The 26,191-nt window shown below is 49.0% G+C and overlaps 2 protein-coding genes across 8 annotated transcripts in view; one reads left to right on the top strand and one right to left on the bottom strand.

The window, feature by feature from the left end:
* Nucleotides 1-3,006, top strand: part of Togaram2 (TOG array regulator of axonemal microtubules 2) — a 57,822-nt gene extending 54,816 nt beyond the window's left edge. For all 6 annotated transcript variants that reach the window (XM_017594409.3, XM_017594408.3, XM_017594410.3 and 3 more), the window contains one exon: nucleotides 2,520-3,006. In XM_017594409.3, coding sequence (XP_017449898.2) covers nucleotides 2,520-2,857 — 338 coding nt within the window. In that variant the 3' untranslated portion in view covers nucleotides 2,858-3,006. The remainder of the gene's footprint in view (nucleotides 1-2,519) is intronic.
* Nucleotides 3,007-15,647: 12,641 nt separating this feature from the next.
* Pcare (photoreceptor cilium actin regulator) lies at nucleotides 15,648-24,957 on the bottom strand. Of its 2 annotated transcripts, none has more exons than XM_006239771.5 (2): nucleotides 20,465-24,957; nucleotides 15,648-16,677 (listed from the first exon to the last, which is right to left on the bottom strand). In XM_006239771.5, exons 1-2 carry the CDS (start codon nucleotides 24,067-24,069, stop codon nucleotides 16,467-16,469), a joined length of 3,816 nt encoding a protein of 1,271 aa, XP_006239833.1. In that variant the 5' UTR covers nucleotides 24,070-24,957; the 3' UTR covers nucleotides 15,648-16,466. The 2 variants fall into 2 exon arrangements, with proteins under 2 accessions (XP_006239833.1, NP_001386165.1); NM_001399236.1 differs by having other exon boundaries at nucleotides 15,648-16,674; nucleotides 20,465-24,372.
* Between the last annotated feature and the right edge of the window lie 1,234 nt (nucleotides 24,958-26,191).

The raw sequence follows: 26,191 nt of genomic DNA, 5'->3' as shown, positions 1-26,191 counted from the left end.
CTCCATCGCCTTACTTTTTGAGACAGTCTCCCTCACTGAACCTGGAGCTCATCGATTTGGCTAGATTGGCTGACCAGACAGCCCAGAGATTCTCTGGTCTTTGCTTCCCTACTGCTGGGATTACAGGTGCCTCAGTATACACATGGACCTAGCTCTTTTAAAAAAGCGTTTGTTTGCATTTAAATGTGAGTTTTGGGGGGCTGAACGTGGGCTCTCATGCTTTACTGATTAAACCGTTTGCTTAGAGCCAGGCTTCTATTTAACATCTTCAAGGCTCCTTGTAGAACCGCTCCCGTTCTAGTAAAGGCAGTCAATGAGATTTCCAGTGGATGCCTGGCTGGTCAAGTGCTAGTAAAGGTAATTTCTTTTTTTTTTTTTTATCAAGGCAATATTTTGAGGCTTTTTATTAATCAACTATATGATAAGTAGAAACTATGTAAACAGAATGACAATGAGATTTTAAATTCTTCACAGGAAAACTTCTATAGGGAACTTACCTTCCTCTACTTGTTATTTTACATGTTAAGTGGTTTATGTGTAAAGGTAATTTCTAATGGGTGACTGCAGGCTGCAAAGCTGCCTTCCAGCCATCACCTTGCCATCCGAGAGAACTGTGACCAGTGGTGGTCCCAGCAGACACCCGGATGGGGATGCAGGAACCTTGGGGTAGTCAAGCCAACATTTGCATTCTGTGATGACACTATGGAGCATTTCTGTTTCCCTGAGGGAGGGATGCAGGTCATCTGGTTCCCCTCTGTTCCGGAAATCAGAGGAGCACCCTAGGTTTTGGGAGATGTTAAGTGGATGAGGGAAGGACAAATTGGGGATTCTTTTTAAAGCTCCAGACTAGGGTTGGAGACATGGAACTCCTTGAGTTTGGAGAACAGTGTGGGCAAAGGCTTTGGAGTCAAGACAGAGTGGCCTCTGTTTCCAGCGAGGCCTTTTGGAGGCCTTTTTGAAGAAAAAGTCCTGTTTTCCTTCGAGTCTTGTTTTCCTCCTCTGAACAATGGGCTCACATCCATTCTTTTGGCATGAAGTGGAGCCTTAAGTCTGTCTTGGACTGAAGTAGTCTTCCAGAACCTTCTAGTTTCTTGGCCTTATAAATCAATGAAGCCCTGTTTTTTCATTGATGACTTTTACTAGCACTTGAGCAGGATGCCAGACAGAGTGGACGGCCCCAGACCAGCCTCCGGTCGGGGCAACCTCCCCATGAAGGCCTGGGAGGCTTTGATGTTGCCTGCGACCCTGAGACCTACCTTGGTGATAGAGTGTGCTTGGGCTTACAGGATTGTGTTCTCAGATAACCAGGTTTGGGGGTTTCTTCACCAGGATGGAGGGTCTATTTGGAGCCTGATGGCTTGCATACATTTATCCTCACAGACTGCTGCTTGGTTGTGAGGGTAGATGTCCAGACGCTGGGAAGGATCTTGTTCCTTGCCTGTGGTTTTGTATGCCAGACTGCTTCTTTAGAGAGTCCCGACTTCTCTCCCTATTCCTCAAGTTGCTGGAGTCAGGACCCTGGTACCCCTGTCAAGCCAATCTCTGTTATCTATCCTCAAGAAGCCAACTCCACAACAAGTTATAAGGAAGAATACACAAAGAAGATTTATTCAATGTGGCTACACTGGGAGGAACAACAAGGAGGCCCAGTGGCCTTCCCCGGTCTATCTTTGGGGTCAAGGTTGGAATAGAGGTATATGCAGCCACCTTGCCCCAAACCGGGTATATTTATTGTCTCCAGACTTACTGCAGGGCGGTCTAGCAGGGACCAGGGACCAGTGCCTCTTGAGGCTGTCATCAGTCCTCCACCTTTTCTTTCTATCAACACAAGATTCTTGGGGGAAATTCTAGTTTCTTAGAGGCCATTGTCTGCATAGTTGAGTAGTCAAAGAGAGGGTTATGTCCCTAGCATAACTTCACTCCGACCGGGTCACACATCGCTAGTGTAGCATCTCTTGGTGTTGGTCTGGCCCTCACAGGTGGCCATGTGGATTGACATAATGCAATATTGGCTCCTGCTTGTCGCCTGCTTGTTTAAGATACCTGACATTTATTTATTATGGGATCCTAATGATCTTGAATGGGTGGCTTAGGCCTCTGGTCCTGACTTTATGAATGTAAAAAAAGGCTCAGAGAGGAGCTGTGCCTTTCTCAGGTTCACACAGTGGCAGATGGTGGAGGTGAGACTGCGACCCACCGCATCCCCCTCACTGGGTCCGAGGGAACATGTTAGGATCGTCATGGACCTACCTCATTTGCATTGGCTTGGTGGTCCGTCCTTTCATAAAAAACAAAATTGTACTTTATGACTGTTATAAATACAAACCAATATTTCTCTTCTGGTGTTAAAATAAATTGAAACATTTGAACGGGCCTCTGATGGTCATGGGGCTTGAGCACAGTGCCTAGGTGGGAAGCCCTGCTGGGTGCCTGCTCTTCGGAGTCCGGAACTAGTGATGCCAGAGACCGGAAGAGAGAGTGTGAGGCTCAAATGACCCTCCCTCTTTTCTTTGTGACAGCGCTGGTTGCCTCGGTGTACCCCAGAAAGCCGCAGGCTGTGGAGCGGCACATCCTTCCAGTCCTCTGGTACTTCCTGAACAAAATGACCGGCAACGGCGTGCTGCCTGGGCGTGGCGGGAACGTCCGCACAGCGGTGTGCAGGCTGGCCAGGAGTCTGCAGGAGCAAATGGGGTCCCGCCTGCAGGACTTCGCTGCTAATCAGCCCCAGCAAGCCCTCAAGACACTCCAGGGACTTTTAGTCTCTGAATCTCTGGGGGACAACAACAAGGTCACCAGTGGAGGAATGGCCCCTGACATCCAGATGACTGGAGCCATCTGTCCCCAGCAGCTGGATTAAGGATGGATCTGAAATGGGCGATTATTATTTTCTACCTTATTTTATTTTTATGGCGGAGTCACCTCATGGCCTATGTTTCCCCTTAGGGTCCCCAATGTATGTATATAGTATATTTTGAAGTAGAATAAAAGAATTGCTTATTTTTCTAAGGTTTTCTTATCTTACTTTTTTTTTTTTAACCACAGAGAATTTTCCAGTAGACAGGTTTGTGAACCAAGCCAATCTCGAACTTAGGTTTAGATGTGTCCAATAGCTAGGAAAGGACCATCTAGACCCACACGTGGCAGGAATACAGCCCCTGCCTCCACATCCGTGAGCAGCCGGAAGTCCTCCTGCATCTCAGAGCCCCTAGCTGCTCACTCAGACGTGGTCTGTTTGTCATCGACTTGATTAGAAGTCATCGTATCACGGGTCTTCTAGCCTGTCATGCCTCAGCCCTGCGACATCTTGAGCTAAGTATCTGTTTATCCCATGGGACTTTCTGGGAGGATCTGCCCAGCTTGTCACAAAGCAGGAAGGACCTGACAAATGCACCACTAAATGCCTTAGCCAGAGGTCACCCATCTCAGGTGCCGCATGGCTATAGGAAATGGCACAGGCTGCTATGGATGGGCTGACTCAAGGGAATGCTGTGTTCAGTGTGGGCCAGGTTGCGAGAAAGCAGAGAAAAACATTAGTTTCTAAGGAAAACCAGGGAGAGGGGTCCTGACTATGGGAGGACGGTCTGGACATCCTTGCGATAGCCTTGGTTTGCCTTGAAGAGTTGGCAATGGTATGACTAGGACTTAAGAGCTCGGGTCACTGCCTTGAACATGCCAGGCTGCTCTGATGTGGTGAAGGCTGAAGGGGTGACATTTCACCATTGGTGGAGGACTCAGACATAGCACCACATAGGGCAGGTACAGAGAGTCAAGTCCTGAGGCTCAGCAGGTTTTCTGGCAAGGTCTGCCCACCCAGAGGAATCCCCCTGCAGCATCCATCATCTGGCCTCTGGGTTTGATGAGAGTTCTGTGCTGGTTTGAGCCTCTCCAGGGGAGCCAGACCCTGTGCCAGGTGAATGTTGGTCAGCCCCTCCCAGGCTGAGTGGGTGATTGGAAGTCAGGTTGGGGCTTGGCTTTTAATAGCCGGCTTAAGTGTGACTTCGGGTCATCCAGAGCCAGTGAGAGCAGCTGTTCACCTGATGATGACCCAGCAGGTCTTCCCGGAAGCAATCTGAGACTGGGCCAGGAGAAATACTTGCAAAGGAAGCTGTGCAGATACACTCAAAGAGGCCGAGCTGTAAATCTTTCTAAGGATTTATACAATTTAATTAACTGAGTTTGCTTATTGTCTGAGCAAGCTTTTTTACTCAGTGTGTGCGTGGGAAGGAGATGGGAGGCAGAGATCTGTATTTTCTGCTTGTCATGACCGAGGGAGAGATGAGATTATTCCAAGGTTCCTTTGAATGGTAAACACCCAGGGAAGTAGAGGCTAACAGAGATTTTTGAAGGCAGAAATGAAAGTTAACAGAGGGAGGATGGCTCGGTGGTTAAAGCGCTTGTATGCAAGAATGACAGCTGATGTTTAGATCCCCAGAAGCTAGGTTAGTGCTGGTGGATGTGTGGTCGCTGTATAATTTCAGTCTCAGAAGGCGGGATCCTCAGAGCAAGCTGGCCATCAGACTAGCCATGCTGGCAAGCTCTGGGGTGACTGAAAACCCCTGCCTCATTGAATAAGACGGGGAGCCTTCCACATACAACACACACACACATGCAGAAAGAGAGAGAGAGAGAGAGAGAGAGAGAGAGAGAGAGAGAGAGAGAGAGAGAATTGAAAGAAAAGGGGTTGAAGATTGATGCTATTTCCTGCCTTCTGTACTCACTTCAAACCCAAAGCTTCCTGTCTCTAGGGTTCTCTGGGTGGATGTGTTGAAAATAACTGTCAACTCTGGAAGAGTTTGCTCTGTTCTGTTTTGCTTAATGATCTCAGAGTCTAATCTATTTCTGGGAAGTCAAGGCCTCTGCAGCCCACACCCCTGGCACAGTGTTGGTTCTGGCATACCACGGGAACCCTGAATCAGGTGCGTTGGATTTGAGCTTCAGGGAAAGCCTGAGCTGCTGGGTATTGCTTATAAACCAAAGAGAAGATAGCGCTCTAACCAGGCTTCAGTCTTGGGCAACTCCTCCAAGAGCCTCATATGAACACAGTTAATAGGCAGTGAGCATTGTCCCAATAGACCCCAGAAATGGTGGCTTGGAGCTGGGCTCATCCCATTCATTGATTGGCTGTCTGACCCAGAAACTCCACCTCTAGGATTTGCTGGTTTATGATATCAATTTGACAAGCTACAGTCATCTGAGAGGAGGGAACCTCAGTTAAGAAAATGATGCCATAAGACAGGCTGTAGGCAAGCCTGTGGGGCATTTTCTTAATAAGTGATTCATGAGGAAGGAGGGGCTACTCCATTGTAAGTGAAGCCATCCCTGGGCTGGTGGTCCCAGGTTCTATAAGAAAGCAGGTTGAGCAACCCACAAGGAGCAAGCTTCCCCCATGGCCTCCGCATCAGCTCTTGCCTCCAGGTTCCTGTCCTGCTTGTGTTCCTGTCCCGACTTCCTTCAGTGATAAAGAGTGATGTAGAAACAAGCCAAACAAATCCTTTCCTCCTCAAGTTGCTTTCATTGTGTTATTTCACAACAGCAACAGTAACCCTACAAGACACAGGAGATGCTCCTGGGGGTGGGCAAATAGCTACTAGGATCCCACACTACTTCCTTTTCTGAGACAACAACTGCAGGATTTATTTAGATCATGGTTTGAGAGAGGCATGGGGGTAGGAGGGTGAGGCAGTTGGCCACATTGTATCTTCTGGCAAAGAAACAGACAGAACAATGCTGCTGTTCTGCTGGCTTACTCCTCTTTTTATGTTTAGAGTCTCAGCCCATGGAATGGTAGGGTGGTGGTTTGAATGAGAATGGTCCACATTGGCTCATATATTTGAATACTTGGTCTCCTGTTGATGGAACTGTTTGGGAAGAATTGGGAGGCGTGGCCTTGTTGGAGGAGGTGTGTCACTGGACTGTGCTTTAAAGTTTCAAAAGCCATGCTATTCCTTCTCTCCCTCCCTCCCTCTCTCTCTCTCTCTCTCTCTCTCTCTCTCTCTCTCTCTCTCTCTCTGCTTTGTGGTTGTGTGTCTCAAGGTTTAAGAGCTATTGATCCAGGGCTGCTGCCATAGTCTTTGCCATGATAGTCATGGACTCTAACTCTCAGAAACCATAAGCCTCAAATATAATTTTCTGAGTTGCCTCGGTCATGGTATCTTATTAGAAAAATAGAAAAATACCTAAGATGGGTGCCATCCATATTCAGGTTAAGTCTTTCCCACTCGGTTAAACCTCTCTGGAAATACCCTTAGAAACATGTGTCTTGGGTGTTTTTAATCCAGTCAAGGCAACAGTGAAGAGTGATCATTACAACTTCCTTTTACATCAAGCAGAATGTTTGGGATTTTAGGAAGCATTACCCCTCTCTCCTGTCGAAACCCATCTTTTTAATCTTGTTTTTGCTTCTTATGTGTTGGAGACTGATTCTAATGCTTTGTATCTGTGTGTCTAGATGCTGAAGGTCCTGTCCCCAGTTGGTTTTTGATCTGTCAATAAAGATGCCAACAGCTAATGGTTGGGAATGGGGTGGGATCTGGGCAGGGAGGTAAAGAAGAATAGAACACAGGAGCAGCAGGAGATAAAGCCGCCCAACCATGTGGGACTTTGCGTAAGTGACCACTGGATCCGAGATAGTTCCTGGGCGGGTTTGGGGGTGCAATCTGCTGGGAGCACAAAGTGGTGCAGTCAAAAACTACATGAACACCTATATTCATGTCCTTCCTTCTGTGTAAGACCGGGTCTTCTGTTCTCCTTGGTGGAGGAGAGAAAATGGAGCCTAGAAAGGGAGGTGGGAGAAAAACATAGCTTCACAATCCACCTCATGCTTCAGACTCATTTGGCTGCAGTCTAAGAGTGTAGCAGCTGGGGCCCTCCCCCAGGGTTTTGATTCAGTTGGTCTAGGGTGTGGTTCAGGTTATTTCCCTTCCTCCTTCCATCCATTCCTTCATTTATTCCTTCCTTCTTTCTGTCCTCCCCCCCCACCCTCTCCCCTTCCTTCTCCTTCTTCCTCCTCCTCCACCTCCCACCTACTTTCTTCAAGAGATTCTAATCTGTGTCCAACTTCAGGAACAACAGCACAATGTCTATGGCTCTATGGGTCGCTGGGCCTGTCAGTTGCCCTCTCATCTCTGGGTGGGGGGGGGGGGGGGTCCTGGGCTTGGAGACACAGACTGAGGTCAGGTACAGAGGCCTGAGGCCTGAGCTGAAGACTACGCACTGCCACTAGCTGATGTGAGATGTTGAGACCTTTTGTCAACCTCTGTGTGCCTGAATATGTGGTAGTGGTGGTGGAGTATATATGATAATAACATCCACCTTAACGGAGCTGCTATGCAGACTAATGAGGTAACTCTTGCAAACTGTTTAGCATAAGACCCAGGGAGCCCTGACTGTGGCTGTGGTGTTGTTGGGGGAGGGGGAGGGTCTGTGCTTTGGAGACACTATCTTTGCTTTCCTTGCAGCCTTGTCCTGGAGCCTGTGAGGGCTGAGAGCAGCAAATGGTTTCTTTTGTCCTCTCTGTTACGAAGTAGGTCCCACTCACCTTTTGGGGTCCTGTCTTTTCTGCCCCTTTGTCCTTGCTTGGTAGGCATTTGTCATCTCTCGATCCCACCCCTTCCACTGGGAAGAAGACCTTGACAAGGCCTTCCTCCCTGCTGGGTCGCTCCCAACTCCTCAGGAGACTCGCAGCTGGAAGCAGAAGTATGTGGCTGGCAGAGCACTCTCCAGCTGACTGAGTTTTCCTCTCATTTTGATTCAGTTCCGTCCTGAGGAAGGAGGGGTGCAGGGGAGGGTAGCGCTCTTTCTGCTCTCCTTGTGGAGTGAGCCAAGGGAGGCTGGAGAATGAGGCAGCCTGCTAATCAAATGCCTGCCATTGTGCTGGGCTCTGTCACTCTTCTTGATGTCCTTGAAGGAAGAGGTTATTTCTCTCCTTCCCTGGAGGAACCTGGGACCCAGGGGTTCATTGAGAGTCCTCGGCCAGTATAGAGTTCTCAGGGAGTCTGGTCAAGTACAGACTATGTTCAGATCAGGCCCTACAATGTAGATAGAAAGTGGCTGGAGCTTGGTGTGTGTCCAGGCCTGTTCTCTACTGAGCTGGACCTACCAGGGTCATCTGTACCTTTAAGATATAGATATATATCTACACCTTTAAGATAGTTCCCCTCCCACCCAGATCAGCCACAGCCCTTTGAGAGGAACTGTTGAAATCACGTGTGGGATCCGGGAGTTACTCTGCTCCCAGAGATTTTCTGTCAAAACCTCAGATCAGAGAGAGCCTTTGGGTATTTGAGGCATGGTCTCTCTCTTTCCCTGACCTAGGGCTCACTGCGAATAAGGTTATATGGCCTGCCAGTGAGCCCTTGGGACCCAATTGTCTCTACCACTCTAGTTCTGCGGATACAGGTATGAATTACTGTGCCCAGCTTCTTTGTGTGAATTCTGCAGACTGAACTCAGGTCTTCGTGTTACTCGGTCAACACTTTACCCACTGAGCCATCCTCTCAGCCCAGAACCAGCCCATACAGGACCTCTGCTGTCTTCTTAAGACTCTTATTGTTAAGTTTCCAAGCGAGCCCACGTCCAAGTGGTCAGAATTTTCTAAACTAGAATCCCTAAAACATGATTGATGAAAAGCTCTGGGGAGGGGGAGAAAAGAGGAGGTCCTGATGGCTGCTTGGTTAGTCTTACTGTAGAGCTGGCTCTGGGGGAGGGGCCCAGGACTCTGCAGAGGATCAGACAGCCAGGCTGATGAGACCTAAGAGGAGGCGGGAGGTTGGAGGAGGTACTGCTGCTAGCTGGGCTACAGGGTGCTCTCTGCTTGCTCGGTGGTGGTGTTTCTGAGTCAGGGCCATGTGGGGGATGTGTTTGGTCATTATCCCTGGGCTTATTCAGGGGGTGGTCTGGTGTCTGATTCCCTGTCAACCTGGTATTCCGTTGAAGAAGGCTGTGACATCTGAAGGGTTTGGTTTGTTTTAATCATGGCTTTATAATTACCTCCTTGTGGGTTGACAGCTGTTATTAGCATCACCTTGGGCTCTCCTTGGGTTTTACGTGCAGAAAGTGATCCAGAGCTTCCGGAGCGATACCAGAAGCCTGTAACCAAACAATAGTTCTAAAAAGGCACCGGGTTTTGTAAACACAGCCAGTTCTGTCCTGTTCAAAGGAAGGGTTACAGCTAGATAAGCAATTTTCATGAAGGGCCTGCATTTTCTTTTTCTGGTGAATCTGTCACCTTTTACCATTTTGCGGGTATACTGATGCTCCCTGAAGGGGACTTGTAACAGCAACTGCTGTGTACTGTCATATTGTCACCTGGCAGCTACTCTGTGGTCACGGCAGTGAGGGGCAGTGAGGTTTTAAGACTCCTATTCACTTAATGCTAGGAGCAGTCTGTGTTTGGAGAGAGAAGAGGGGACTAGCTGGGTCCAGAGTGAGGATTATTGTTTAAAATTCTACCCAAGTTAGTTTAAGAGGAATGGATAAAATTAGGGTGGAGCTGTGGTTGGATTTGAAAATTAGCTTTCTATTTATAAATGGGTTCCACTCCCCAAGAAGGCTGTGCTGTCTCCTTCAGAAGCTGCTGCCTCAGCCCACCATGGAACCATGTAGACTAGTGATTCTCAACCTGAGGATTGAGACCTTGCAGGTGTCAAAGGACCCTCTAACGGGGTTCCATCAGAAAACAGTTATTCACATGATGATTCATAACAGTAGCAAAATTACAGTTATAAAGTAGTGGCAAAATAATTTTATGGCTGGGGGGAGGTCACCACAACCTGAAAAACTGTGTTAAAGGGTGGCAGCATTAGGAAGGTTGAGAGTCACTGTTAGAAGCTGCTTGTGGCAGGAGCGTTGGGAAGGAAGCTGTTTTGGAATTCCTGCTACTAGCTGGTGACACATCTTTGACCAGCTCTCAAACATCACTTTTTATTCATTTTTATAAGAGGTGAGGAAGAAATACTTTGTTCATAATCTGGTGGGACATAAGTTTAATGAAACAATGTAGGTAGTTGTAGTTTGGAAAGGAAGATTGTTACACACAGAGAAAAGGTATAGTCCTTGTCAGACTTTCCTCCTTCCAGCCTCTGTATCAAGGCTGCCATTTAGGGGCCAAAGTAATTGCTAACCATCTATCTGACTGACAGATCACCCCAAGACTCCGCCTGAGGTGAAGGAGCATCAGAAACTTAATTTCACCCATGTTTGGTATATTTGACACATAGACTTGGGGCTGTGAGCAAAATGTTTTTTAATCTTTTGTTTTCACATTGAAAGACATGGAAACTTTCAAAGAACCCAGTCAATTTTTACAAAGTCTGACAACTGATTTTCCTCCCTTCCCTTCCCATCTTCTTCCCTTCCTCCCTCCTTCCCTCCTCCCTCCCTCTTTCTTTAGACAAAGATTTGTTATATACCCTAGGGTATCTTGATAATTTGTGTGTGTGTGTGTGTGTGTGTGTTCCTTTATGAAGGAAGGCAGGTACAGGATTGGATGAGAAGGAAGGATGGACAGGTGAAAAGTTTTAGAAAGAGGAGAAGGAGCTGGGAGAGCATGGCGGCAGATGTTAAGATTCTTCTCTGCACAAAGATACAGGTTGTTATGAATATTTTTAAGGGATGGGTGTGTACAGGATTTGTGCTGTCTAGATGGGCAAATTATATCTTATCAATTGGATCAGAGGTTATTGTGTGGTGTGTTCTTTCATGTAGCGACTTAATTGAGTTCAAGAGACGGTACACCAATCCCGCCATGGAATCCGGATGTGTGTGCCTGGTGTGGCAACAACCCACCAAGCCAACTGTGAGTGAAAGCAGAACAGCGTGACACCGCCTGGGTTAGTGAGTACTATGGGGGCCAGCGTGGAGCTGGTATAAATTAGCACTAGTTCCAATGGTCCACCGGAGACAGAACTAGTGAGAGAGCCACTGCTCAGGTCAGAGGGAGCCTGGGGAGAAGTGTGGAACAGTATGCGAGGGAACCTGGTGCACCGTTTTTGTTGTTGTTGTTGTTGTTTTGGTTTGTTTTTACTACAATGTGTGTGTGTGTGTGTGTGTGTGTGTGTGTGTGTGTGTGTATGTATGTATGTATGTATGTATGTATGTATGTATGTATGTATGTATGTTTGCAGGCCTGGCATTCATATCTTCCTCTTCCTCCCTCTCCACTACTGGGAATAACTTTTGCTACTAGATCCAGCTCTCTGATAGCCGTTCCTTACTTTTCTTATGGGTCAGTGTGAAGCTCTGGGAAGAGGGCAATGATATTGAGTTCTTTGTCAGAATTGTGAAATAAAGGCAGACAGAGGTGAACATTCAAAACACAAAGCGCGCGCGCGCATGCACGCACGCACGCACGCACGCGCACACACACACACACACACACACACAAAGGGGGGAGAGAGAGAGAGACAGAAAGAGAGGCAATCTCTAGGATGCTCAAAAAGGTGATTTAAATAGGTGTGCCTGCCCCCCTAATCCCGGTCACCAGGAGCCATCTTGGTTTCCAAGAGTGAGCCACTTCTGTCACCCCCCCCTTCTCTAATTCTACTCTAATTCTTGGTCACACTCCCTGTCCCCCATGTGGCTATCCCATAGTTAGCTAAGGCCTGTCATCACAGCTAAGGTCTGATGCTGGTGCAAACAACAGACTTTTGGGGTGTCTAGGATGTCAGCATTCAGAGCCCTGGTTGTTGGATCAGTAGAAAGCTACTGTTATCCAACGCAGGGCCCACACGTAACCCTGGGAGTGACTTTCTGAAGTCCACAAGTGTAATCAAGCCAGCAGAGTCTGAGTTCTCCATAAAATTGAATTAGGGGAGCTGAGTGGATTAACTGTTTGCGCCTCCTCGTGTGCAATGCATCTTTAATTACATTTCATAAAAACGTCTGGATGGATTGATGGGACTTTATCTAAGCTTTAGGTAGGCACAGGAAGTAAACGGTAGTGCAATATACCATGTTCTGTTAATACAGGCTCAGAATTCATTTACTTTATGGTGGTTCAACAAAATCTTTGATGTGGGGCTACTTAAAAATATATTACCTTTGAAAAGATTTCCTTTGGAAGACAGAGTGGGTGCTTGGCAGCCCGTAAGCGGTCGACCAGATGATCAATTGACAAACATGTCAACACGCATAACTCACTGTACCAGCTCCCCTGGTACATGCAAAGCACTGGTTTATTTTAGAAGAAAGAATGCATTTCTAAGATCTTTTTCCATTCACACGGTAGGATTTATGAATCAAGCCTTGTTGAGCATCAGCTCTTTGCAATGGAAGGGGAAGAAAAATCTCTTTGGTCCGCCTGCCATGCATTTCTATCTGTTTGGATTACTTGAGGTTCTGGACTGGGTGTGTGGCAGAAGGAAAACAGATATAGCTTACGGTAAACAACAGCACAATCCACAGCGAGAGGTTATATTTCGTCGTGAGGATTGTATTTATACTTGCGAAAAGGTGTCACTGCTCTGTCAGAATACTATATTTGCACCGTTTTTTCCCTCCCTTTGTAATGCTTTTGATGGAAATAAAAGATTGTGTTTTCCCCTCGGGGCCTATCTGTTTGCTGTGTTACTAAATGTGTTGGGTAAAAGCTGGGCTGATACCTCCCTCCTTATAGCTCTGAGGTTGCCATGGGGATGGAGACTGTGTCTGCACCGCCAGAGGCGAGTTAGCCCAACTAAGACTATGGGTGGGATGCACCCCACGGATCTGTGGAGACACCTCCTTGTCTGGTATGAAGGATGGCAGATTAAAATGATGTTGCTTGCTGGTTTCTAACTCTACCCGGGAAAGTACATTCATGAGTGTTTGGTGGGTTGGACTCATTGGTTTAATAATGAACAAAAATTGTGGTTTTTCTCTCTGGAGCAAAAGAAGTGGATCTGGCCCCAGCAAGGCTCTCTGACAGAGTGGGCAAGCATAGGTAAAAGGCTCTGCAAGCCTGTGCGATGGAACCTGCCTGTCATGCTATCAGTAATGCTCTCCCTATGGAAAGCCAGAGACCTGACTCTTGGGGAAGGCCTGGTCTCTGGAAGGGATACACCTGAGTTGATGCTTTAAGTCTTGCAGCTTGAAGTGGGTTTAATTTCTTTCGAATGAAGTCTAACTCACTGGTAACTTAAGCTAGGTGAAGTTGATACGGAGACCAAGCCTCCACTGCCAGCCACCTGCTCTGGGGTCAGCTCGTCATGTCTGACCTTTGAACTTCACTGTGTCTCTTGCTCCCAGCTCCTTAACTCTCTCCTGACATGCTCTGGTAGAAGGTGACTCAGAATTCCCATAGCCTGAGGGCCACTGGGCCATATGAGTGCTTGGTCATTGCTTCCTGGGTCTAGTGGCAGTTGGGGCCTCACATTATATCACACATAAGGACATATGGCCAACCAACGAAGGATCTCAGTACGTGACAACTTCTCTAGAGGGTAAGATGCTGCATGTGCGGCTGACAGGGTACTTAGCAGCTGCTGTTCACTGCCTCTGCCTGCCACACAGCATGCAAGGGGAAGGCCTAGTTTCTGGGAGGGAGAGGCACAGCGTAAGCCCATCCCTGGTTCTTTCAGGAAGTTGTCTGGGGTGCTGACCCTCTAGGAGGTAACTTGTCTTCTGGTTTCAGGCTGTTTGCCTTCGCTCTCACAACTGCAGTAGAGGCTCTCAGACACTAATGGACTGAACCTAACCTGAACTTCTACAGTTGGGCCCTTAGATGAGGGAGGCCTGGGTTGGTGATCTGCCTTCCTCTGGGATTACCAGGTTCATCCTTGCCTCTGGGTTTCAGAAACTCCAACTTTTAAAAAACTCTTCTTCTGCTACAGCCATGTATACCCCAGTGTAGTGAGCAAGAGGTCCACGAGCTCACAGATAAGTACTGGGGAGAACACAGTCGTTACACACGCGGGCTTCCCTCTTCAGTGGAAGTAACTGACACCTGTCCCATCTGGAAGGTTCCACGGAGCCTTCGCCTCAAAACCCCAAATCCTGGGCATTGCTTACCACTCAGTAGAAACCATTCTAGTGCAAACGGTACCGGATTCTGTTAAAGAGATTGTACTTTGCAAAGGAGTTCGTTTAGCCACACCCAAAGCTTTATTGTAGTAATTGTCCTGAGGAAACTTTTTTTTTTTCAAGTTTTACTGTAAAAATAATTAAACCACTTGGCATCCGACTCCAGAAGTTTGACTCGGCACTGGCTAACTAATGTGAGCTGAACTGAATTTCCGTTTCCCTCACCTTCATCATTTCTCCGCTGTCAGGGTCCCCTACACCCCGATTTCATCTACTCTGTTTCTGTGTAATACCAACAGCTGGGGCTCTGCCTTGTCTCATTAGAACCCCAGGAATCTGCTTCTAAACCCGTGGTTCCCAGCCTTCCTAATGCTGCGACCCCTTAATACAGTTCCTCGGGTGTGGTGACCCCCAACCACATTTCATTGCTACTTCATAGCGGTAATTTTGCTGTTATGAATTGCAATATAAATATCTGATACGCAGGATATCTGACATGTGATCCCCCAAAGGGGTTGGGACCCACAAGTTGAGAACTGCTGCTCTAAGCCTGAGAAAAGGTCAAGAGCTACTTGCTGATCAGTGGTCCCTGAAGCCAGTGCATTGGGTAAGCTCTCAAAGGCCACTTGTATTGCTTGCTTCTGCTTGCCCTGATGTGCTGGGCTTGCCCTGATGTGCTGGGCTTGCCCTGATGTGCTGGGCTTGCCCTGATGTCCTGGGCTTGCCCAGTCCTGCTTGCTTGTTCCCCAAGCTGCTTGCCAACCATTTTGGGAGCTACCCAGATTGAAGGCAGTATGTTTTAGACTCCATCTCAGAACTATACTCAAGGCTCAGGTACTGCCCTGAAGTCAACACAGCAACACTAATACACACAGGCCTGCTAACAGGGACAAGTGTGGCGCCTCTTTGTCATTTAGTTAATCAATGGTGATTCACTGAAGGGATAAGCCCCATCATTCCCATTTTAATAACGTGATAATTCACATGAGATCCTTGTAGTCAGTCACAAGTCTGACCCTGGGAAGAGAAGAACAGGAAGTAGCTAGAGGCTCCAGGACCCAGTATAACATGTGCTTGAGGCCACAATCTATTTTAACAACTACAAAAAGATTTGAGGTCAATCATTTTCTCAAACTTAAAACATCAGCGTTGCAGCAGATCGGGTGCATTCAGCCTGCTCAGCTGTACCCGTGGGTGAGAATTCTTGTCTTTTGACAACCCACTGAGCAGGCACTGAATCACCCAATTACTGCAAATTCTTTTCTAGACAGAAAGTACTGCACAGCTCCCAATGGAAAAATTCCAGGATCCACAGCAAGTATCTAGCTGTTTGGCAGAAGAGGGGTTTGGGGCACGAACAGTGCTTTTTCGCTTTGCTGCCAGCTCCAGCAGACGTTCTCTGCAGATGACCTAGGAATAAACTTGGCAAGAAGCTTCAGGGAGCCAGGCATGTGAGCCTGCATCATTCCCTTCCCACCTCTGGAGAATTTGATCCACTCTGGGGCTGAGGGAAGAGAGGCTGCAAGCAGGAGCTGGAAGCTTTGTGTTTGTAGCACTGGCATGAGCAGGGGTGCAGGGGTGGGTTGGAGGGGCTGGAAACCACTCGTCTGAGTCACTCTTCTTGATGGGACACACTATGCTGACAAAAATCGGCTTAAGGGGGGAAGGCTTTATTTTGGCTCACGGGTTGGGGGATGCTTGTGGCGGGAGTTGGAGGTTGCTGGTTACATCGTATCCCCACTCAGGAAGCAGGAAAAAGTGAATGCTGGTAGCCAGTTGACTTCTTTCTGCAGTTCAGGACTCTCTGTGGAATGGTGCCAATGACAGTGGGGGTGGGTCTTCCTACCTCAGTGAACTCAATCTAGAAAATCCCTCACAGACATGACCAAACATTAACCGTCATAACATTTAACCTTAAATCGAAAAGGCTTCTCTTTATTCGTATGCCGCAGGCGGGTACAGGGGTGGAACACTCAAAGGCAATGGAACACAAAGAAGGCCACCTACGTCCGTACCCTCACATCTGTCTGACCCCCAGCTTGACCCTTGGGCTTCCCCCACCCCCGACACATTTGGTTTTCCTCTCTGTAAAACTGGAGGACACTGTTTCACAGGCTGTTGTGGTTTAAATGATTACCACCGGTTATCTTGTAAGACACATGGCCCTCTGAGCATGAATACGTTATCCCTCTAATTAAGGCCAGCACTCAGAAAGATAAAGAGTATCATCCTAGGGTCTAAAGTTTTCATTAACATTTAAACCAAGGCAGAGCAGGCTCTGGAAGTGAATCCAACTGTTGCTTAAGATTTTGGAGACCCTTTGGCGGGGGCATCTTCGAGGTCTTTCCAAGTCAACTCTGAGGTGTGGACTGGTTTGCCTGCCACCCATGGTGCAGTGTGAACATGTCTCTAGTTTTTCGTGTTCTAGGGTGACTGGCATCAGTGTATGTGACCCCACCGGCCACCCATCACGAAACTTCCTTGTGCTGGGGCTGTGACTCTGGCTGGGATCTGTCCTGGCTACGGCTCGGCCGGGCTTCTGGCTGCAACCCATGGCCCAGCACACAGAGCTCCAAAGGAGAGGTCCACTTGGTGCTACTACTCTGCAATTCTGGGACTCGGGAGTTGTTCCAAGGTGGGAGTTCTTGCTTGGCGTTCTCCTCACTGCTACTGCTGCTGCTGCCGAGAGAAAGAGAACAGGTCAGACACTCCTCTACTGTTCCTTCCGGTTCCTTCCCTGTACCTGGCTCCCCTCTGCCTCTCCCTTCCCTTCACATCCCTCTTACATCTAGCCTAGGGCTTGGCCTGGGTACCAGGTCTCTGCCTTTCCATCACTCAGCAGGCTAGATTGCTGTTTCTCGTGCCTGGTCTGGTTAGGCATGGTGAGAACCAGCTCCCAGCACTTCTACAGCAGGTTGGTTCCTGCTCTCTCCTCTGTGTTTAGAATCCTGTGGCTCGGAACTGAGCCAGAGAGGACTGACCCTTTATCTTGTTTTGTTTTTCTAAAGCACTTCTTGTTTAATAAAGGGCTAGGCTTCGTTGCTTGAATTAAAAACAACAATAACAGCAGGGTGTGGGGGAGAATCATCCCTGCTCAGCACAACTGCCGTTCCTTTCCTGAATGGAATCAAATAGAAAAGGCTTTGCCCAGTCTCACCCAGTGTTTGGCTAAACTAGAGCGTCCCTACCCCTGAGTGCCCTGACTAAGGGTCATGAAAGGGGAAGGGACCCTCACAGAGCTCCAACGCTGATTGGCTATGCTTTGGGAGAATGGGGCGTGGTTTTGACAAGCATAGAACAAGTCTGGTAGGCAGGACTAACTCTGAAAGCCACACAGGGCCGGATGCTGGCCCGGGATTGCTGGGGGAGGCTGGAGTCTGGCTGCCTGGATTGAAAGCTTGGCTCTTCCTCTTGCCGTAGGTGTGTCTGGCTGCAGGTGAATTAACCCCACTGAGTTTGAGTTTTTCCTTTGTAAACTGGAAATCATAACAGTGCCTCGCTTCTCAGGGCCCCCCAGGTACCAGTACTGCGTGAAATGGAGAAGCGCGTGCACAACTCCCATGTACAAGCTCAGTGGATAATGAGGAGTTGGCTCTGTAGTGCTGCTTTACAGGAAGTCGCACCCAGAAAGGGCTCTAGGGACCACACATCATACAGTTTCGGTACCCAAGGCTCAGAGAAGTGGGCCTTGACTAGAGAGTTCTTAGTCCCTTCTAGAGCAGAACAAGAGTTCTGCCTCCTACCTGTGCATCCCTGTGACATTCTGCCTGTGACAAAATGCTCTCCTATGCTTACCCAGCACATGGGTGTCAAACCAGTGGACAAACTGTGTTTGGAGGTGAACAACATCAGGGTGGGAGGAGGAGAGTGTGGTCAGGGTAGAGCACATATGTCAGGATCAAGAAGCCCACTGGCCTTGGAGCCACTGTCCCAGGGCTCTCCCTGAACCTGTTCAGGGCACACAGGGATCTCTAGCCCACCCTCTGTGGCTGTGGCTCTGACTCTTTGGAACTCTTAAGACAGACTGCCTACATGCTGTCCTGCTGGCCACTGGGTAGCCTGAGCCAAGCACCATGTGGGACTCCCACAATGCTCCTGCCTTACCAGTTCAGGTCAGACAATGATGAGAAGCAAGGCATGTAGGGAGAAAGCCTAGAGCCTTCTAGAGTGCTTACGACTTCAATACTTTGAGACTAGAGATATGGTCTCTCCTGGGGATTCGGTATATACTCAGTCAAAGCTCAGATCTTCCTGGGGTACTCCCAAGGACTGTTCCCGATCCCCAGGGCCACCCTTTTCCTACAAAACAGGCTTCTGCCCAGCATGGAGTGACAGAGGAGAGTCAATGACAACTTTAGGGCCCTGAAGTCTGCACGCCTGACTCAGCTGCAAGACAATATCTTTGCAAGCACCAGCTTTGGAAGCACTCTCTGGATCTCTGGCACCAACTTGTGTGGTCTTGGGGAAGCCACACCTAAGCACCTGGTACAGTTTGCTCATACGCAGGATGGTAGGAAACGATACTTGTTTTCTGTAGAGAGGCAAAGGCTCCGTGTGCTTACTTTGGACGGGTTTCTGCCTCCACGTGCAAAATGCACACCTTGGTGTAGGGTGGTTGGTAGGATGTAGGCGTTTCCCCTTCGTGTGTTCAGACTTCGTGGTCATATCCAAAGGAAGGGGAATGGGGCAAGTGATAAATTGACCTTCCACTTGATCTTGGGGGACCCTTCTTTCAAGTTACAAGTATGCTTCCTTTCTTAAACACACACACACACACACACACACACACACACACACACACACACAATTGAGATTCAGAACATGGAACGAGCCTTTTAGGCTGTTCTATTTGGAGGAGGAGAAGCCTGGGAGAAGGGCATTATTTTCTTCTTGAGCAATTTTACACTCCCGCTGTTTTAGAATGTTGGTGTTTTTAATTACTGCCCTTTCATTGTCCCTGTACTCTCAAGCTCTCCTCCTGAAGGGCACAGTTTTAGAAATCTAATATCAGAGTAAGCAGGGTTTATCGAAGTTCTTAGAAAGAAAAGAGCAGTGTTATGTTAAGATTCTTGCAAAAATAATCAATATTTCATTTCTTCCAAATGGCTGGGGAAGGTTATAGAACTATTACCATGCGCAACTTTCCCGAGATACTATCTTTATTTAAAATTGACTGCCGAGTACTTTGTAAAAAAAAAAAAAATTACCATTTATGCCTAGACACATTGTGAAGCCCGTGATGCATTCACCCAGGCAGAAATTAACTGCCGGTTGACACGGCTGCGAGCGATACCGACAGGGAGTGCCGGTGTCGGAGCATTGTCTGACCTGATCGCAAGTGCCCTGATAGAGTGTGTCTCTAATAGGCCTCCAGTTAACACGTCCCACCCCTACCCCTACATATTCTGTAACACCATCTGTCAAGCATAGGAGTTCTTCTCCTGCCTCCTGGACCCCTCAGCTGTGTGCTCTAACTGTCTGCAGGCTGGGCCAATAGCATGTATCAGCCTGTCCCTGCTGAGAAAGGCACACTGGGCATTCAGTGTGCCTGGGGCAGGAAGGGCAGCTCACCCTCTGGACCGTGGTGCTCATGAATGCCCCCACTTTACAGAAGTCTGAAGTGGGCGGTGACATGGAGCCAAGCCCTTGGAGATCTGGGAACCTGCTCCACTATTTCTAGTCCTGTCTTCAGGGCCAGCTGATCTTAAATTATAGTCCGTGGGTCCTGGGTATCTCAGAGACACTTCTGGGTGGGGCAAGTTCAAGGTTCAACCAATTTCCCTCATAATTCAAAGGAGTTCCTGGTCCATTTCTTAGGAATTCGAGGGTAATTTTGAACCAATGGATGTGTAGTATGCACAATAGAAGACCTGAGGATTCAACTGTCTTTCTACTAAGCCAGAAGACACCAACGGGTCTGCAAATGCAAGATGAAAATAGTCCTTACATCTAATCTCCACCCCCTCTCCTTCTAATGAATATGTTTATTTTTGGCCTGGCATGGTAACTCATGACCGTAATCCCAGAACTCAGGAGGCCGAGGCAGAAGGATTGAGTTTAATGCCATTTATTTTTGAGGAATGTGCTATTTTTGTGAGTGTAAAATGGGCTTATTCTTTAAAAAAGTATTTAAATATTAATCAGTTTAAACTTCTAATAAAAATAGTAGGTGTAACTCACATTTATAATGGCTACTGGGTTCTCAATAATTTTTAAGAGTTTAAAGGGTCCTGATGATTAGAGAACCCGCTAGAGGCACCAACAACACAGGGTAGCTGTTGTGTTCAGGCAGGCGGTGAGCCAGCTGCTGGGGGTGGTGTGAAAGCCCACGATCCGTGGGAGACCTGGCTGCTGGCCACACTTTATCTCTCTCTCTCCTCTCCTGCCTCTTCCTTCGGAACACAGTTTGAAATCTATTAACCCAGACGGTCCCTCTGCGTGGGCCGTGGTGTGAGGCACCTTTTACCTGTTTTGGCAGGGATGGGATTCCCAGTCTGAGCTGGGCAGCTGAAGTGGGTCGCCCTGCTGGCGCTGGCGGTCGGAAGCTGTCCTTCTGACAAAAGGCAGGGCGTCGAGGGCGTTCAGAACTGTTCTCTTCTGTGAATCTGCCCTCAGTCGTGGCCCTGCGCTGCCCCTCCAGCCTCCTGCTGGGGTCCTCAGAAGGCCCCCAGGTTCTGGTAGCGTCTGTGGATGGGATGTTGAGAATGACGATTTAGCTTCACAGAAAGCTGTGGCCGGGAAGAGTACGGAACATGTGCCCCTGGATGCTTTGTTTGTGGTACCTTCGCTGTCCTCAGAGTGACTTGAGTCCTTGGACCCTCGAGATGGAGACACTGAGGGGGATGAAGAGGAAGCAGAGGAGGGGGTGTTTGTTTCTGTCCTTTGGACAGGAGGGCTCCCTGGGGCTGGGTTGGACTGCGGGTACTGGCATGGTGGGGAAGTTGGTTTTCTTGTGGCCGGTGGGCTCAGTGTCCTGGGGCTCAGGGGTGGGCTGGGGGAGCTGAGGACAGCACGGAGGCCCGGCTGGGACGGTCCATGAGTGGAGGGCAGGCTCTGCAGCCTCCTGCCTCCTTGGGATGCCCACTGAGCTCTTGGGGGAGAGGCCTTTCTGACTCCTGGAGGGCTTCTCTCTGGACCCTTCCTGGACGCTTCTGGAGAGTGTGGATCTCGTGAAAATCTGGCTAGGCTGGGCTCCAAGGCCCTGCTTTGCCCAGATGTAGGGTTAGCGTGATGCCTGGGAATTGCCTTTTGGTGATGCTTGGAGAGGCCTGCCGTATTCTCTGGGGGTGCCTGAATCTGAGCTCCACCCTCCGCCTCTGGGCTTGGGTTAGCTGTTTGCTGAGAGTTAAGGTCCAAGGTCAACTTTCTGGAATTGCCCACATTACTGGTGCTCCCGGGCCTGGTGCCCTGTAGCCTCGGGGAGCTGCCATTGCCCTTGCTGGGGAGCAAGTCCATGGGGCTCATGGAGGCTTTCAGCTTGGGGGAAGCCCATGTTCTTTTTGGACGTCTGGCCTCCTGAAGCTCTGGTAACAGGGTCTCCTCCAGGCTACATTCTGGATGTTCCAGAGCAGTGAACGATTTGTCCATCAGGATTTCCAGAGGTGGTGGAGGGAGGTTCTGCAGGTCTTCCTCCATTTCACCGCCTATGTCTTCACCCTCAGATGCTTCCGCTGGAGGAAGGGAGGGAAAGGGTGCAGAAGGCCTCCAGCTCATGCCCAGCTTGAGAGGGTCTCTGCCTACTGCTGGAGAAATCTGGGGCTTAGGATACAGGGGGGCTAGCCCCCTGTATATAGGAAATCTGGGAGGCATGGCAGGAACACCCCACTTCCTGAGGCAGGGGCTTGTCCCCAAGTTCCTGCAGTCCCTTGGCATCCTCGGACTCTCGGTAGGACTGAAAGTTTCAATAAGCTTCTTGACTGATGTTCTGGTGGGACAGGCCCTGATGTCCCTTTCATTGTCTCCGGGAGCCCTACTGTTCTTCTTGCCACAAAAGATGGCACTTGGCAGCTTTTCAGCCTTCCCCTGGCAAGGCTGGTCACTGTCAAAGCAGGGACTACCTCTTTGGAAGATGCTCTTGTCCTGGTTGGGCAAAATGCTGAAGTTTTGGGTGAGAGAGGCCTTGAACTTGCTGATGGCACTACTGGGACTCACCCTGCAGTTGGTGGGAGGCCATAGCAGTGATGTCCTGGGTGGCAGACATTGCTCCCTGCTCTGTCCCTGCTGTGTGGCACCCAGAGCATAAAATACCTCCAGCCTCTTACTGAGGTCTGTCTGGACCCTCCTCAGCTCCTGGAGGGTGGGGTCTTCCACATGGCTCTTGAGGCATCCCTCTGATTGCGACCTCCTTTGTCTCTCAGGGGCCCTCCTGCAGCCACTGACAGATCTGGGTCTCGGAGGGACCACTGACCTCCCTTCCTCCTCCTCAGCCCAGTCCTGGGGTCTGGAAGGCACGGGGACAAACTTGATCCTTTCACTGATGGCCTCTTTCATCTTCAGAATCATTTCCTGGGCCTGGGGGCTCCTAAGCTTCGTGGAGTATGGCTGAAACAGGCTCTCCCGGGGGTCTGGTGAGGACTGTGGTCTTGAAGGAAGGGCTTTCTGTGGCTCAGGATGCAGATCCGTGCTGCCAAGTTCATCTTCCTCCTCTGGGCTGCTGTCCTCATCTCCACTCAGGTACGGAGAACCCATCAGTCCTGAGCTTCGTCGAGAAAGCTGTGTCTGCACAGGGATCTCGGTCCCCAGAGAGTCCCACGGGATGCTTTTGGCAGCCTCTGGAGGCCTGGAGGTGACTGCTTCTGGGCTAGTGCTGGAAGTGTTCGAACTCCGGGCTTCATCCTGCACTGCAGGTTGAACCTTTGCTATCCTGGGGCCTGACAGTGGACAGTCCTGGGGTCTGTCTGGACCTGTCCAGTATGGACCTTTCTGCCAGGCATGCCCTGACGGCCTGGCCTCCCCTTGGGCTGCAGTCCCTGGCTTCCATTCTCCAAGTTCTGCTGCAAAGTCCCAGCTGGCTTGCTTGCCCAGCTTCTCCACGGAGTGCACAGACTCATTGTCAGCACCGATGCCACTGTCCTCAGAGCATAAGGGTGGACCCAGCAGCCCCGGGTCACTGGAGCCACTGGTCAGACTCTCTAGCTGTCCCAGGGCCCTCAGGAGACATTCATCTATACCTCTCTTGGTACTCAGCTTACCTTCGAGGTGGCCGGCAGTGGCTCTGAGGTAGCTGCTGGAGCCTTCCAGGAAGCTCCCCGTGAGGGCGGCCACTGTGCTGTGCACCACCTGCAGCTTGTTGACTGTATACTGCAGCAGCTGTTGAAGGAGGTCTGGGTGTTCCCAGGGCTCACCCTTCCTCACCGGCCATGCCAGATCCCCTCTAACTTCCCGGAGGAGCACCTCTCCATCTTTAGAGATTTCTCCCAGAAGCTGGCTGGCCTCCTCGAAGCCCAGCAGCAGGAAGCTAAGCATGGACTGCAAGAGCTCCCAGGTCTGGCTGGCTTGCTGGACGAGGTGCACAATTGCTTCATATCTGGAAAGGCTGGTGTGCAGGTAGGCGTAAGCATGCTGGTGGGCCTTTACCAGGGACTCAGGGAAGTCCACTTTGCCTTTTGGCTCAGGAACTGTTTGGCAGCAATGGTCCTGGCTGTCTGATGGATGGCACTTTGGCTCTCTGCCCCGCTCTGAGGTCTCCCGGGGAGTGTTTTCCTTACCCTCTTTCCCAGAAAACTCTACTTCTTGTGTCCTGTGGGAGCCTTCTGTCCTGAACGAAATGTCTGTAGCCATGCGGCTTTGTGATTTGTTCATGTGGAAGGTTTGGCTTTCTGGGAGCTGACAAAGACCTTCAGTCATGTCCGGGAGCTTCCTGGAACTTGCTGTCTCCTCTGCCAGCCTCGCTCCCGGGTGCAGCTCCCCACCAGGGTCACAGAAGGTGGAACTTTGAATTAGCAAAGGGATGGGGCATTTTTGGCTGCCCCACTGACATCCTGGCAAAATCGCTTTAGGCCTCTTAAAGAACTGAATGCCACTCTTGGCGACGCTGTTGACGATGACATTGTGTGACGGTGTGCACCCCATGGCTTCAGCTTGTCACCATCTCCTACCTTCACAGTCTTTGGAGAATCCTTGGTAACAGGAAGCTGTCTGGCTGGTCTATCTGGACAGCTCCAGGCCGGATTGGAAGTCCATGGTACAAACTCCTAGACTTGGCGTCCATGCCATAGTGAAGAGGAAGACAGGCCTGATGCCCTAAGTTTTGATGCTGTTAGTGAGCATTGGGACGGTTCGGAGGGGCCCCGGTCTCACGGATTATGAGCCCGTGTTTTGCTCATGTCGTGACAGATGTGGATGGCAAGCGACGCTTTAAGCTTATTAGGTTAATCACGCCCCAGCCAGTCAGCGCCCGGCGCGTTCCAATATAGAACTTCTCAGCATTTACTATCTTGGGAACAGATTATTTTGGCACGTGCTTGTGCTTTAATTCCGTTCAGATGCCTGCCGTAGGAAACCTAGAGAAACGAGCCTAATTGCAAAAGACTTAGGAAGACATCGTGGGAGGGAAATGAGGGTTTGCTGCTCGTAAAGCCTGGGGAAGAAATGACCTTCGTAGTTTAATAAGGGCAAACCAGCTAAGGGCTCTGGTCCTCTTTTATCAGGAAGATCCAAAAGCTGGGCATGGTGATGCATGCCCGAAATTCTGGCACTTAGGGGGCTGGGGCAGGAGGATTGCTGGCGTATTTACCCAGTGTGTTCTAATCTAGCCTGGGCTACAGGGTGAAACCCTGTCTTAAAGAAACAAGAGCAGGGGCTGGAGAGTTGGCTCAGTGGTTAAGAGCACCAACTGCTCTTCCAGAGGTCCTGAGTTCAATTCCCAGCAACCACAAAATGGCTCACAGCCATCTGTAAAGAGATCCGATGCCCTCTTCTGGTGTGTCTGAAGACAGCTACAGTGTACTCATATATAATAAATGAATAAAAAAAAAAGAAACAAAAGCAAAGCAAGATAAAACAAAAATGCAGGAATAAGAAAGAACTTCAGCAATGAAAATGGAGTCAGATAGGAGGAATCATGTTCTTCCTGGTCTGGTCATACAAGCTCAAACCTAGCCAATAGGGCCCAGTGACTCAGGGCTATGGCCTTCTGGGAAAAGGTGTTTTAGTAAATGTCTATAGGAAAAACAAGCAAATCCTGGGCAGTGGCAAGTTATTTGTTCCCAAGAACATAATTGTAACACATAATGTAGTCTATCCCCCACCCCACCCCACATCCCTTTTTTGAGTGAAGGTGTCTCTATATAGCTCTGGCTGGCCTGAAACTTTTTGTGTCGACCAGGCTGGCTTTGAACTCCCAGAGATCCCCTGCCTCTGCCTCCCCAGTGCTAGGATCAGAGGCGTGCGCACTACTCCTAGCTCTGATTCCTTTTGAACATTATAACTGTTAGAGGAGTGTAGAGCAGGCACAGCCAACATGCTGGCTAACATGAAGCTGAAAACTTATTTAAGAGGTTATTATTTTATCATTATTATTTATTATTATCATTTGGCTTGATTGCACAGTTCTCAAGTGTGAATTTTATAGATGACACTATCCTGTTGTAATGTCAAAAGGTTCTAGAGAGTAAGGACTTAGAAAAGGGAGATTAATAATAATAATAATAATAATAATAATAATAATAATAATAACAACAATGTTTTATTTTTGGAACTGTGTATCTCAGGTTGGCTTTGGGCTTACGTAGCCCTATCTCAGCCCTGAGTAGATGGGATATAGCAGGTGTACAAACATGCAGGTTGAGTTTGGGAGAACGTCTGAAAACTTGTTAACTCTGCTGAGGAAGCTTTTTGTTGCTGTTGTTGTTTATTTGTTTTTGGTCTTGTTTTTGTTTTTATTAAAAATAGGGTCTTGCTATGTACCCAAGGCTAACCTGAAATTCACAACCCTCCAGCCTCAGCCTCCTGAGTGTTGGGATTATAGGTGTGTACCGCCATGCTTGGCAGAGGTCATCTTTACAATGATGTTTGATTCACTGGGTCCTTGTGGGGATTAAGTCAATCAATGCTCTGGTAACCACTTAACTTAGTCTCTTATTCCCCTTACACTCATGCAAGAGCACTTGTCATCTGAAAAAGTCATGATTTATTAAGGTCTGGTCTTTTTTGGAATTCTTTTTGGAAATGCCTGTCAACAGCGTGTTGTGAG

This window comes from Rattus norvegicus, chromosome 6, assembly GCF_036323735.1.
Source record: "Rattus norvegicus strain BN/NHsdMcwi chromosome 6, GRCr8, whole genome shotgun sequence".
Lineage (NCBI taxonomy): Eukaryota > Metazoa > Chordata > Mammalia > Rodentia > Muridae > Rattus > Rattus norvegicus.
The sequence above is the reverse complement of the archived record's forward strand: the minus strand, read 5'-3'. Positions and strand labels throughout refer to the sequence as shown.